Source organism: Belonocnema kinseyi, chromosome 1 (genome assembly GCF_010883055.1).
Source record: "Belonocnema kinseyi isolate 2016_QV_RU_SX_M_011 chromosome 1, B_treatae_v1, whole genome shotgun sequence".
Lineage (NCBI taxonomy): Eukaryota > Metazoa > Arthropoda > Insecta > Hymenoptera > Cynipidae > Belonocnema > Belonocnema kinseyi.
In genome coordinates, this window is record NC_046657.1 from 178,146,011 (window position 1) to 178,161,607 (window position 15,597).

At 37.0% G+C, this 15,597-nt stretch overlaps 1 protein-coding gene across 9 annotated transcripts in view; it reads right to left on the minus strand.

The window, feature by feature from the left end:
- The window catches only part of LOC117172776 (F-box/LRR-repeat protein 7-like), a 180,274-nt gene that overhangs the window by 67,678 nt on the left and 96,999 nt on the right, over positions 1 to 15,597 (minus strand). For all 9 annotated transcript variants that reach the window (XM_033361030.1, XM_033360996.1, XM_033361047.1 and 6 more), the window contains one exon: positions 10,861 to 11,375. In XM_033361030.1, coding sequence (XP_033216921.1) covers positions 10,861 to 11,375 — 515 coding nt within the window. The remainder of the gene's footprint in view (positions 1 to 10,860; positions 11,376 to 15,597) is intronic.

The following is a 15,597-nucleotide window of genomic DNA, read 5'->3' on the forward strand; positions in this document are numbered from 1 at the left end:
TGATAAGTCTATGGGAGATCGAATTGAAAGCTTTCCGATAATCAATCCAGGCCATCGATAGGCCTTTCTTTGAGCTTCGTTGTTCATATATTTCTTGCCATACAGGTTCAATTGCCCGAACAATTCTATCATTTAGGATAGCTGTGAATATCTTATACAGTGCGTGCAGACAATTTATTGGCCTGTAATTATTCGGGTCAGCTAAGTTGCCTATTTTCGGCAGGAGTATTGTGCGCCCTTCCACCAACCACTCAGGAATCGGCTCCTCCGACTTTAAATATGAGGTGAAAATACGGGCCAAATGCTGATGGATTGAAGAAAACTTGTTCCACCAGAAGGTTTTGATACAATCTGGTCCCGGTGCGGAATAGTTCTTCATCCCTCTTAATACTTTTTTCACCTCCTCGGTAGTGATAGGTGGGCATTCTTTATCAGGTGTTATGAGGGTATCACAGAGCTCCTCGAAGCTATTTATATTTTCTGAGTCTTCGTCTAGTCTATGATGGAGTTCGTAGACTTCTCTAAAAAATACTTCGACCTCCTCTGGTTTGGGTGGGTGTCCGTCAGTAACTGGAGGGTCTTGGATGAGTCGAGATGGGTCAGAGAGAAACTGTTGATTTTCTCTGACCCAACTCTCCCTCCGCTCTAGACTTCTCTTAGCGTCAGATAGTATCCATATTCTCTCAACAATATGCTGCCTGATGGTCAGCAGCTTTGACTTCTTAAGTTGTAATAGCGGGTCCGGAGTTTACGCGCGAACTTTCGAACCTTGGCGATAAAATTCTTGCCAGATGTGATGTTGTCAATCCCACACTTAATGCGGGACGCGTACTGTCTTGCCCAGCGTATCTTTATGGCAAATTGATGCATTCGCCATTTGGTCTTATGATCAACCGTTGGTTTTGTTTTACGGTTCGCATCGGCCAAAGCGCTCGCTGCATTATACACACAATAATTGATAGCCCAGATGTCGGATTCTCCGGAAAAATGTTCACGAAGCTCGTCATCCATTTCAGCCAGATCTTTAGGCTTGAGAGAAACCTTGGTGTTGATGATTCTCCGGTTCATAAAGCATCGCTCTTCCTCTATTGGATGCCTGTCCGCGTTTGGTCTTAGTATCGCCTCTCTTTCTCTGTTGCCGGCTTGTTCTAGCTGTGATAGAGTAGGCGTTCCGCTTAGAAAGACCCTTTTTCTGAGTAGTTCAGCATGGTTTCGCAGGCGGCATTGTCAGGGGCCCTGCGCATTTTGTTGTTTTGAACCGCACTCACTACAAATAATTTTGGTGTTGTCATTGTCGTTCCCACGAGAAGCTAGGGGAAGGGGTTCGTCCATGCTTGTAGAGCCCCGCATGCAAGGATAAGGCTGCGTACTTTGCGAGGTCGCCCGGTATCCCAGAGTCACCGTTTTAGATACTTCAACCAAGAGCCATTCAGCTTTCAGCATGGTTTTCACACCTCCGCTTAGGGGTTAATTCCTTCGGGACCACCCCTGGACAATTGTCCGCGACTGCCTATTTATTTTTGTAACCATGAACTGTAGGTTCCCCCATTGTGTGCTTGACTGCAGCCCAGTCTGTGAATGGAGGTGTAAAAAAATCAGCCTTTTTCCGATGTCAAATTGGGCTTACTGCTCTTTTCAGATCATTTGATTGAATTACGAAAATGCATTCGTCACTGATTATATACACCGAGACTGCATCGTGCAAACTATTAAAATAATACCAAATATTAACAAAACTGCCTTCGACAATTAAAAAAAGATATTAAACATTCACTGCAAGGTAACACTTAAAGCAATCTCATTAGAACTGCGGTAAATCACACCTATGGCCACGTCTCAGAACCATCAGATGGGTGACTACAGACCACGATGAAATAACAGAACATGAAGCGAACAAAGGATGATAGCTTTCTTCATCCATCTCGCAATTGAATTGGAATATTTTTGGCATGCGGGAATGGCTTTAAAGTTACTTATAAAAAAATTAACCAAATATTTGCAGTACAGTCGTTGGAGCTCCCTTTTAATCTCTTCATACTTTTCTCGAAGTCTTGAAGAACGATGTCAGAACTCGAGTGTGCAATGAAGACTGCAGTCCGAAAATCGTAGATCCAGAAAATTTGGCGCTTCTCGTTTTAGACAATTGACTCTATTTTCCTCGGAGCGGTCAGCGTTGCAGGGTAGCAGCCAAGTCCATAAGAGCGACAAAGATGGTAGTAAGGCAGTCTCAGGGCGAATAGTATGAGTTCTATATACTCAGCGTGTGCATGTATATTTTGAACATAAGTAAGTTTGTATAAGCTGAAACGAAATTATTTATCATTTCTAGAGCTTTAAATTTTTTCTATTTTTGAGCCTAACTATTATAGACACATTATCTAAGGCTACGCTATAAAATTTGATTGACTGAACAATTGTGCGACTTCTGAATATATAAAATAAAAGTTGAAAATATGCTGAAAAAAACTTTGGAATAAAAATCATTTTAAATAAAAATTATCAGTGTAAAATGAGCTCAAATTCAGTGTAAAACTTGGTATGCTTAAGAATAAGCTCTTTAGATGAATATTTATACAATATATTTCTCACTTTTTTGGCCAGAATAATAATATTTGATGCCGCTTTTAAAGCATCAAACAAGTAAATTTCAAAATTGAAGCTATGATGTAGACAGAAGCGGTTATTAGGGGGCTTCCATAAACCACGTGTCCCAATTTTTGCCACTTTTTGACACGCTCCTTCCCCATGTGGTCCACCTCGACTCGTTAACTAATGTAAATAAACAAAAAGACTTTGGAAAAGGGCACGCGGGAGTGGAGAAAAGAGCTACTCGACTTGACTCGGTTCGGTTCGCAGGGATTGAATTTAGGACTTCGCGCGATGATTCAAAAAAGAAGTAAGCTATGCGTTTTATTATTGCTTTATTACCCCTGAATATATAAAAACACGTGTCTCGGACTTTTAACCCCCCTCCCCCATGTGGACCAGCGTGGCCTTTCGTCGAACCGCTTAAAAAAAAGAACTTAAATATTATTTTATCCTAAAAATTGGAAATATTATTTTGTAAATATGCGGAACAATTAAAAGAAGTTTCATCTCAAAAGAATTCCTTTAAGCATATCAAGTTGTACACTAAAGTTGAGCTCATTTCATACTGGTAATTTTTTATGCAAATGAGTTTTTTTAACCCTTCGTCAGGCATCTATGACGAATTCGTCAATGTTTTGTTTCCCGCTTTCTTGTATCTCGAAAGGAAGAAGCCGATGGGCTTAGGAATCCCTTTAAAAAAAACTTACAGACACTATGTTCGAATACACTAACGTGCGTTAGTGTTCGTTGATATCCCGTCGATTAACAATAGGTGAAACTTGGTCGTTGACGAATTCGTTATAGATGCCCGCCGGCGTAACCTTTCCGATTTCTGAGGTAAGTGAAATCATGCAAATAGATTTTTTCTGTATCTTTTTCTACAAATTTGATACTTTTTTAAATTGTTTTTAAATTTTTTTAGATTTTATCAATAATTTCTTTTGCAATACAAGGATTATTCTCTTATACATATTTAAATTTTATCCTAAATTTCTCCTATTCAAATTAAATACTTTTGAGGTGTTAAAATAAATATGGTTTTTGAAACCAATTCGTATAAAAGTAATTGCTTCTAAAATAATAAAATATAGAGTTAATCCAAAATATATTTTTTCTTAATAACAATTTACCGCCACGATGTTAATTTTTTTAATAAAATGGTCGAAATTGCATGTTATTTATTGTTTAAACTTTGTTATTTTTTAATTGATTAAACATTTTGAATCTGAAACTATTGGAATGTCAAGAGACAACGTATTTCCTAATTTTTTGGGGAATTTCCTAACACCTCTAAATAGTTCAAATAAAGCTAATGACGATATCTTTGTAGATGCCCAACCGTTTGCATGAAAAAATAGATGTCCGACGAAGGGTTAAACAGGAACATGCATTTGCTCCAGTACAAAACACCTGATCTATTTCCAAAGTTCTTTCCAGGATATTTTAAGCTGTTGTTTTATTCGTTCAGAAATCGTACAATTGTACAGTTAATGTAATTTATAGCATAGCCGTCGATAATATCTACAATAGTTAGAACCTTTTTTGTGCACTATGAAATTGTGAACATTTTTGAACAAAACCATACTCGACCTAGAATCAACCGTTCCCGAGTTATTTTGAAAAACATGTTATTGTTTAACACTTCCCAACATGGCGACCGTTGCCGTACAAATATGGTTGGAGACTTTTTACATAATATTTATAGAGGCACCCCTTAACGTATCTGTAACAAAAAATTTATACTTTTCCGAATTTTTTTCTTAAATCCTTCAGTGGCTAAACTATAAGGGGTCCAAAAGGATTACTTCAACACTTAATTTTTTTTTGTTGATTTTTGTGAAGCTCCAACCTGCTTGGGATAGATCAAGATGCCTATAACATTGCTAAGGCATGTTCGATGTATAAAAATTTGTTTTTTATCCATTCTGCTATATCATTGCGTATACGAGAGTTAATAATAGCGTATTGACTTCCTTCATTACTAGAATTATATCGGTTCCGAGGATTTCTGTCAACTTGGCGAACACTATTAGGGTAATCAAGACCTATGCAATCCCTATCCTCAAATACTGCTTTGAACTTGCAAGGAGAAACAGAACTATCCGCGTTGAAATTTATTAAAAGGTTAGTCCTACCGCTGCATAGATGACGCAGATGCGTTGTAGATGTCAAAAGACTATCTGCCTTGCAAGATTAGAGAGATACACTACTCGTATTCGTCGTTTACGGAAGCGTGGATTTGCTCAGCTTTAATATTTAAAGATTCCTTGAGTATCTCAGTATTTTGTGCTTCAAATCGGCAAGTTGTAAAAGTGCTTGTGGCCGATTGATTGTGACTTTTAACTTTTCGTTACCTCGTTTAATTATTGCTAATCTATGCAAACTTTTTACAGCAGTTATTTTCATTACGTTTAATTTACGTTAACATGGGAGCGTGTCCGGAGAGCAACGCAGTGATTTCTAGGGGTGGTCCTCAGGTTCCAGTGTGTGTCAAGTGCGGCAATCTCATTCATTTGACCTTTGCTAATGTTGGTATCGCAAAGAAGACCTTTGAAAAACTTAAAAACGGCCAGATGGATTATGTTTGCAAGGGATGTAATTCTTTAACTACTAGTTTCACCTCTGCGGCAGTGGATACCAATCCTGAGGCCAATAACGAGATCTGTGATTCTCCGTACGTCCGTAGTGCAAATTCTGTACCCTTGACTCTCAGCTCTGTTAAGCCACCTGCTCTACTTGCGGGTCTCGTTGAACTCTTAGGTCAAGTGTTCTCAAAAGCCTAAAGTGAATCGCTTGCGCAGTTTCGTGAGATTTTAGTGAGATTTAGTGAATTCGAAACTCGAAAACAGAAATTTAATGAAAAGTTAAACTCCACCCTTTGGGAAATGAAGACTGACCTCTCCAATAAGACTAAAGACTAAAGTAGCTGCACTTGAACAGGCACAGAATGTGAACGATCAAGCGGTTTTACATACTACCCTTGAAATCCATGGTCTTCCAATAAAGTCAAACGAGGACGTTATGGCCAACGTAGAGTCGATAGACAGGGCTCTTAAAGTATCTCTTGTTAACGATGACGTTGTTACCCTTTACCGTATTATCAAAGCACCATCACTCACTCATCATACTACCCCACCGATCATTGTATCCAAATTCAGCCGTCAAGATCTACGCAATAAAATGATCGAGAGACGTAAAGTGAAAAGGATTTTTCTACCTCGAATTTGGGATGGACAGAAAATGAGAAATGCTTTATTTAACTTCGCGAGGCTTGAACTCCACTTAACCGGAAAATCTATGCTATTGCTCTCGGCCTCCGAAGAGACAAGAAAATCAAATATCTTTGGATTTCTGGTGGAAGAATTTTTTGCCGCAAGGAGGACGTTTCGTAGAGAATACATCTTGCAAACCTACTACCTATGGAGAGACTACAATAGAAACCACGGTTTAAGTCCAATATTTTTTAAAACTTTTTTCTGACTTACTTTAGCACTAAATTTTCTCGAGTGGTATTCTTACTTAAGTACATGTATTTCACTAATTTGTACTTTGTCTTCTCAATCAATCTTGTTTATTTTGATAGAAAAGTATTTAAATTTCCTTGCGTTATTTCTGAGACACTTCTGGTTCACCTACTTTATCACTTATAGTAAATATACTGCATTTTGTTTCAATTTATTAAGTTATATTATCATTCATATGGTAATTAACTGCATACCGATCTGAATTTGACGCTTTAATGTGCATTTGCTACTATGCTAATTTAGCCTTGAGTCAACTCCACAAATTGACTACTTTTATTAATCGTATTCACATTGTAATGTTTCTCTTAAAATATCAATGGATTCCTTAAGCATTTACCATGTTAACGCCCAGTCTCTCTTGGCACATTTTCTAGAATTTAAACATTTTTTCAGCACATGTTCCTACCTTATAATAGCTGTTTCTGAATTCTGGTTAACTCCAATTATATCTTCTAGCCTCGTTGCAATTGACAACTATTCGCTCTTTCGAAGAGACAGAGACGAGAGAAGGGGTGGTGGAGTTTGTCTTTTTCTGCACAACAGACTTAGTGGGACTGTGTTTAAAGTGAGTCCAGTGGCAACCTATCCCACGACCGACTTTCTCTGTGTTGAAGTTAAGTTAACTTCCGATAGTGTTTTAGTGGGAGTAATTTATAAACCACCTAATGCCTCCTATGTTACACAGCTTGAATCGGTAATTTTTTCACTTATTCCTAACTTTAACAGCATTATCCTTACTGGAGATTTTAACACTAACTTAAATCTCACTTCCAATCATACTAAATATCTCAAATCTTTGGTGTAGTCTTCGGGGCTCTCGATTGTACCTCACGATTCCACTCACTATACTGATCGTTCCAGTACTCGTATTGACTTAATGATTGTAGACGATATTGATAAGGTAATCTCCCACGAACATCATGCCATCTCTTTTCTCCCTAACCACGACTTCATTAACATTACGTTTAGATTATCCTATAGTTTAAAGTAAATACCAACCCAAAGGCTGGTGCGAAATCTCCTTAATATTGATGAATATATATTCGACGAACCCCTAATAAAGTATGATTGGCAAAAAATATCACTATATACAGATATAAATAATAAAATTGACCCTGGATCACATCTGAAATTAAAAATCTGATGAGGGAACGTAATGGCAAGCGCCAAATTGCAAAACGAATAAAAAGCAATATAATACTAGCTAAATTTCGTAAACTTAGGAACTTAGTTCAAACTAGGATTAGAGATGCGTTTAATCAATACAATTATAACGAAATTGCGCATAGAGACAAAAAAGAGGATAATTGGCATCTTCTTAGACGTTTACACATAATCCCGCCCAAGCACGAATCTATAGATAGTAATTTTCTGCCTAATGATCTTCTAAAGACTTTTTTTACGTTCCCAGTTCCAGACTTAGCATCATGATTTTCCACTACCCATATTAATTCTACATTTAATGATTCTGACTTCTTTTTCGATGACATCACACCTGAAATACTTTTGGAAAAAGCACTTAAAATCAAATCGAACGCCATAGGAACTGATTGAATATCAATCGAAATGATTAAACTTGCCCTTCCAATTATCTTTCCTTTCTTTTTCATATTTATAATGCTTCCCTACAGGTCGATATCTTCCCAGATATCTGGAAAAAGGCAGATATTAGCCCAGTTCCCAAAATTTCGAAACCTACTTCCCCGTAAAACTTTCGGGCAATTTACCTACTTTTATATGGACTATCTAAACCACTTGAAAAAATTTTCCTCCTTCAACTTTCCAAATTTCTCGAAACATCTAGGGCCACTGACCCGATGCAATCGAGTTTTCGGGAAAATCATAGCACTCTCACTGATTTCCTTAAAGTAACGATGGAACTCAAATTAGCAACCAATAATAGGGAGATCACTATTGTTGCCCTGTTTGATTTTTCGAAGGCTTTTGATATGGTTAACCATAAGTTACAGCTACAAAAATTAAAATATTTTAACGTCTCAAGTTCTCTCATCAAATGTTTCTAATCCTATTTTAATCACCGGTGTCACAGAATTATTAATAGTAGCGATGGGTCTTCTGACTGGTGGGAGGTCAAGAGTGGTGTTCCTCAGGGTTCCATTCTGGCACCCCTCCTTTTTAATTTGTTCACTTCTGACCTTGGAAGTGAACTTCAACTTTGTAGCTACCACAAATATGCTGACGATTTCAAAAGTATATCGATCACGTTATTCTCTGGGCCTGGAAGAATGGACTCAGTCTTAACCCGGGAAAAACTCAGGCAATTGTTGTCGGACCTATTTCATTTCCGTCGCTTGAAAATCTGGCATCATTTTCGCCACTTTGTATTGAGAGTCTCATTATCCCTTTCTCGGAAGTGGTTAAAGATCTGGGATATCTCCTTAACCGTACCTTGTCCTGGAAGGAATAGATACAGAGCATCTCGAGGAAAACATACAGTATTCTACAACAAGTATATAGGAATAAGGACTCTTTATCTACATCCACTCGGATAATTTTGGTTTAAAGTATAATCTTGCCCCAATTTGACTACAGTTGCTTAGTATATGATGTATATGATGACATAAGGCTGGTTTGTTTAATGTTGCCAAGAGAAGACAATTCTTGATGGGTAATTTGCTCTGCACTATTTTTCAGAACAAAGCTCCTGAGTATATACTTAACCTTTTCCAATCTGTAGACAAAGACCTTCCAGCACATTCTAAGTTTCGTAAAAGAATTCAATTATTAAGATTCCCTTGCACGGAACATGTAAGCTTCAAAGGTCATTTATAGTGAGAGGTGCTTGGTTATGAAATAAAATACCATATAATATTAGAAATGCACCTTTCCTGTATCATTTCAAAAATCTATTTTTTAAATATTTGTACACTGTTTCTAACCAAACTGTTGAAATTACTCACTGGTGAATTCTCACATTTAATTATCCGACATTTTATCTTCGAATTTCCTTCTGTTTTTCTTAGCTTTTGTAAATTTTAATTTTTTATGCATACAGTTTTACCCTTTTAATTTCTACTTTAATACGCATAAGAGCTTCTAATTAATCATTCAATGTTCATTACTGTGCATTAATATCATACCTTATCTGTTACGAATTATAATTTAATTAATTATAATTAATTAATCATAATTTTTTCCAGAGGAGGTCTTACATGTCAAGGCAGAAACTCTCAAGAATTAGAATCGCAATGGTGATGAAAGGCTATCCATGGCGAGGACCTTAAAACGTTAGATCAACATGAAGTGAATAATGTGGCATACAATATTTGTCTTGCCCTAAACTTAATACTATTAACAGAATGGATGCTTGTCTATAGAAGCATTTCTGTGTCCGTTTTACAAAACGAATACTACATCTCATGTAGGGAGGCTACTAACTAGACATATTAATTTTTCTGAGTCCATCGACCCGGCATTGTGAAGTGCGAGAGAAAGGGCGGGAGAGTCTTTATCATAGAAATTACTTGTCTACTTAACCGGAATTTGTATGTAAGCTATACAATAAAGATCCATAATTATGTCGAACTAAGACATGAAGTAAGGATAATATGGAGAAATGTGAAACATGAATCTTTTTATCCTATTGTGATTTTAGCTATAAACAATGTACACGCAAACTGCACTTGAAATATTTTACACTTGAAAGTCAGTAGGAAGAAGTAGTAGAACAAACTCTGTCGATTTAAAAATAAGACACACGGACACTTTTGAATTTTGAACTTCAAAAAAAGACCACTTAAAAAAACACGTTTAAAGTTGGTTTCGATAAAAGTATAATTGCATTGCATAGAGCATAGATTTAAGTATGATTTCCAATCTCAAACTTAAATCGATATGTTCATCTTTGCTTGGAAAAAGTGAATACCTCATAAAGTATGACCGACAAAGAGGGACCCTAAACTCTTCAAAACTTGTTTTGCATCTTTTATATAATCAGTACATACGAGTTAATTCCTGTTCTACTCAGAGTACAAATTAATCAATCTAGAGTAAAAAAAAAACTACTTTATATACTTTATATGGTGTGACTTGTATAGAGTCTAATCGCAGTTACCTATTTTAACTCTGCTTTGTTAACAGTTTAGCTTTCCGAATGTCACATTTTTTTTAGTATTCAATAAAACGATGTAATATAATATACAGTGTATGAATTATCCTAAAATTATATTATTTTCGAAAGATGATAAAAAATACGCAGGGCTCAAAAGAAGAACTTTACTGGAATCAGCAGCAGTTTTTGCCTATACATTTTGAGACACTGAAACCGAAATCTTTCTATCAGGTCACGTTTTGGAGAAAATGGATTTCTTCGGAAATTTTTTTAAACAATATAGGCCATCAGCCTGACGTTATAGAACTGCTAATAGGGCTCATAAGACTCAAATTCATGGGAAATATCTTCTCTTAGTCCCCATGCAGCTATACATTTTTTTTAAGACATGTGTTTTCTGTTTTACTTTTAACTACCACTAAATTCCTGACATGTCCAAACCAAAGCTGACAGAGACATTTTTTAAACCATTTTCTCCTTTAATAAAACTATATATTTTAGGTGCAATGCGCTCAACGTTTCATCCCTACTTTCACAAAGAGGGACAATTAGACAAGAAAACTGTAATTTTGTATATACATTTATTAAATAAATTTTCTATTAATAATATTCTACCTAATAAGTCTTCTTTTAGCTACGCGTATTTTACTAAAAATAATCATATATTTGTCTTACGTTCAAAAAATGGGAGGGTGAAATCCCGTTGCACTCCGTGAAAATAATCTCCTCAATTGAGTCTGCTGGTAGATTTAACAAACACTTTCCAGTGGTAGAATTGGAAGTAATCTTCAGATATTTGAGTTGTCGATTTTTCGCAAAAAGTTGCAAAAGATCATTGTCGCAGGAGTTTGTGCTAGAGCCCAAAGTAAATTTTGTTATGTTGGAGCAACTTGAAGTAAGAGAAAGTATGCCAGACGAAGATACGTTTAGCGATGAAAGGTCAACAATTTGTAGGTTTGGGCACAATTTACCAATAATTGTTAGAGTACTTTGACTCAGGCGATGTGAGGGTAAGGAAAAATCGATATGATTCAGGAAGCGACCGCAGCGTAGTAAAATTTTTCGTAGTGTCGGAGTATCAACGTAATTCTTTTTGTTGATTTTTGTGAAGCCCCAACTTGCTTGGGATAGATCAAGATGTCTATAAGCACGCCATGATTCTTGACTCACTGCACGCCAACGTTTGCACACTGAAAACGAACAACAAAATTTAGTAACTTTGATAAGGTGTTGTTCTCAAGCAAAAGTGTAAAATAGTAGCGGACATAATAAAATACAGAAATCATACACTTTAATCTTTTCATTTGAAAACAACAAAATTTCGGGCAGTAAAATGACTTCCCACTTATTCCTACTAATACATGAGGCCTACACGGACTGTGCTCAGGATTTCAACAAGAACATCTTACTTCCAACGTTACTGCGCTCGTTGTATTTTCTGTTTTGAAAATGTTAGTTATGGCAGCTAACTTTTTGAAAGTGCAAAAGCACACAGACTGGGCTGCGCTGAGTTCACTCGACTCGTACGGTACTCTGCTGTAAGCTGAAAGCCATACGATGCATTAAAATGTACGAATTTCTCATGAAATTATATATATTTTAATTATCTTCTTAAACGGCACGATTTCTATTTTAAGTTTCGTTAACCACAACGGTTACCCGTTCAGTGATTTGAGTTCTTGGTTTTTACTGCTCTTCTTATACCTAACGAAGACAAAATTTATGGGATCTCGCCGAAGCCCAAAAACTAACTTAATTATGTCGCGCGGCTGCGATTTCAAACGCTACCCTCAAATCAAGAACCCAACTTAGAACATAAATGTAATAAAGCCCAAGTCAGCGCCGAGCAGTAAATGTGATGAGCCAGTGTCGAGTGAAAATTCAGAGGACGAAGATTCAAGGGGAGCCGATAAGGAACACAGGGATACGGCATTTAACAAATTCACAGTTCGTCAGTGGCAGACGATACCAAAAGTCGACCGTTGCCTTCTGCCACCGAAAACATGAAGAGAGGGCGAACTCACGTGCGCAAAGGCGCAGGGATGCTTTTTGGGCTATTAACCAGTGAAAGCTTGACGTGTTCAAGGGCGCCGACGATAAGGACGATTAGATTTCCAAGTGCGCATTACGTATTAAAATACATTAAATGGCTATTTAAAATTTTACTTTTATGTTGCAATTAAATCACAAAAAGAAGTAAATGGGTAGATTAACCATTTAACATGCATCGTTTGAACGAATTTTTTGTAGAATATAGTGAATATTATTACGTACAATAGCAGTAATTATAATTTTCCTTGTACACGGTACAATTTGCAATAGTAAAATTAAATAATTTCTAGGAAAAAAGTATGCTCAGAGATAAAATGGTGCATGTTAATACGGTCACGGAAAACGGTAAATGGCTAAATTTACCAAACTTGATTGGCATGGATAACATCTACACTATATTGAATGATAGGACATTTTAATGCTAAAATTAACTCTTTATGTTTAATTTTCTGAAACATGACGCATATCATAAAAATGATGAACTGCAAGCGTGTTGCTAGACTGATAGTTTTTTTAATATATCACACTTTTCAAGTACATTGTTAATATTATTATCAAACCATTAAGCCATTTCCCTTTCGGGGTAGGCTTGATTCACTCGGTGGGGAAAGAAATGATTTGAGAAAGGGATATACAATTTTTTGATTGATCCAGAATTCCCGTTTTATTTATTTAAATAACACATTCGTTCCGCAACACTGCTCCGACCCAGGTTGCTGATCAATCATTCTAGCATGGTTCTCTTTACAAACTAAGGATTATGAACTCTCACTTATTGTATGGTGTGATTTAAGTTTTTTACCCGCAGAATTCTTACTTTGGCCATTTGCGGCCATAAGCGTCTCATTTTTTTTTTTAATTTTGTAATCTAATTTTTTTAATTTGTTTAACATTTTTTCACCAAAAAAGAAGTGAGTTGCACCGGTGTCAACTAACAATCTGTATTTATAATGTTTAAAATATGTCCTTAAATTAAGTCTAGTTTTATCCAAATCATTTGTGTCTTCATCCAAATAATTGGGGCTGGCAGTAAGAACATCAAGTCTCTGTCGTCGAGCGTCTAAAATTTCATCCAATATTGCTGGTGTTAATGTCTCGATGTGTCGAGGGTGGATGATTTTAGTAACATGGTTTATCAGCTTTCTGGTTCTATTTCCTTTTTTATATTAGGTTAATCGACCCAATTCGTACCTTACTTTGCTGACTTCCATAACCAACCTGATTTCTAGTAAAGCACGACCAAAATTCCTTTCCAAATGCAGTAGTTTTTCTGGGATTTCCCTATCCACATCATCATTAGTAATATCTGGATGTGGTTCTAATGGATCGGGTACACTATGTTCATTATCCCTAGCACCTATGCCTTCAACATCAATCAAGTCTTCGTTATCCACATCTTCCAAGGCAAGTTCATCAATAGGAAGCTGCTGTTCCACTTCCATTTTGATAGCAGCTATTTCAACAGCCAAAAGCAGTCTGTTTACAGATATTGAGCGTTTTTGATCTGCCTGATTCTGCTCATTTATTTTGGTGGCTAGCCCTGGCTATTTAAGTAATAAGAGACTATAATATTCTCTCCTCACACTTTGCCCACATTTCTTTGCCGAAAAATAAAGGCGCATAACATCTCTGTTCATATAGTATGTCCATTTCCGTCGCTTTTTTGTTTGCTAAACCTCTACCTCTGGTTGTATAAGGCCATACGAGGTGTGTTCAAGAAGTAAGGTGACTTTTCAATTTTCGCGGGCTACGTACATTCAAGTTTCAAATTTTTTGTTTTGTTGTGTTGGTACACTCGTCACGATCATATGTTCACAGTTTTGACTATATAGCTATATAGCGTGTCCAGTGCTCTAAAACTCTTGAAATGTTGACAGTTGCATACGGTGAGTCTACTCTGAGTCAGAAAAATGTGTATAAGTGGTACAAGCTGTTCCAAGAAGGCCGAGAGGATGTCGAAGACGAACCTTGCCGTGGACGTCCCAGCACGTCAACAACAGATGAAAACGTTCAAGCAGTGGAAGAAATGGTGTTGAAAAATCGCCGAATTACCATCAGAGAAGTTTCTGAGCATGTTGGCATATCGGTTGGCTCATGCCATGCTATCTTTTTGGACGTTTTGGGCATGAGATGTGTGACAGCGAAATTTGATCCAAAACTGCTGAATTTTGATCAAAAGATCCATCGCATGACCATTGCTCAGGAGATGTTGAATGAAGTCAATAATGATCCTGATTTTCTTAAAAGGGTTATAACTGGGGATGAATCGTGGATGTATGGTTATGACGTCGAAACTAAAGCCCAATCGTCTCAGTGGAAGCATCCTGAGTCTCCAAGACAGAAAAAAGCACGCCAAGTTCGGTCAAATGTGAAGGTTTTGCTCACTGTCTTTTTTGATTGCCGTGACGTAGTGCATCAGGAATTCTTACCAAGAGGTCGTTCGGTCCATAAGGAGTTATGCGCCGTTTGCGAGAGGTGATATGCAAAAAACGTGCGGAACTTTGGAAAAACAATTCGTGGCTTTTGCATTACGATAATGTACCTGCTCATTCATCGTTGCTTGTGAAAGATTTTCTGTCCAAAAACAGCACCACAGTCATGCCTCAGCCTCCATATTCACCGGAATCAAGTGCCAGTGACTTTTTTCTTTTCCCAAAACTGAAGAGACCCATGAAAGGACATCGATTTTCAATGATTGAGGAGATAAAAACTGCATCGCTGAAAGAACTCAAGGCTATACCACAAAATGATTATCAGAAGTTCTTCGATTATTGGAAAAAGCTTTGGCACAAGTGTATTATATCTGAGGGGGATTACTTTGAAGGAGACAACATAAATATTGAGGAATAAATGAATATTTTTTGAGAAAACTATAAAGTCACCTTATTTTTTGAACAGACCTCGCACACCTCTGGAGGATGTAGTAGTGTTGGATCATCAATAGTTTGAGGACGAACATCAATTGCTCCTGCTGGACCGTTTGACGTGGCTTCCTCTAACTGATGTTCATTGCCGTCGTTTTCCATGCTAAATCAACTTGTTGTTTAATCTCCATTGCTCGGTGTTCTGTAACGTGCAGATTAGTCCTGATGTCCTTCACCTGAACGATAAGATCTCTTAGGGAGACCTTTTGTTTTTATGATACTTTGCAGCAAATTTCGTTCCTAAATTGTATCCTTTTTTCATTTTCGTTTTAAACTTCGCATTTTCGTAATAGAGACGCACCAATTTCTACTTACTTACTCCCACTCCGCTTCGTTATCAGCCTATTTGGCATAAGAAACCCTGTCGGTAGCAATGCTACCCCCAACATAAACGTCAAAGCCATTCCCCTTTCGGGGCAGGCGTGACATACTCGGT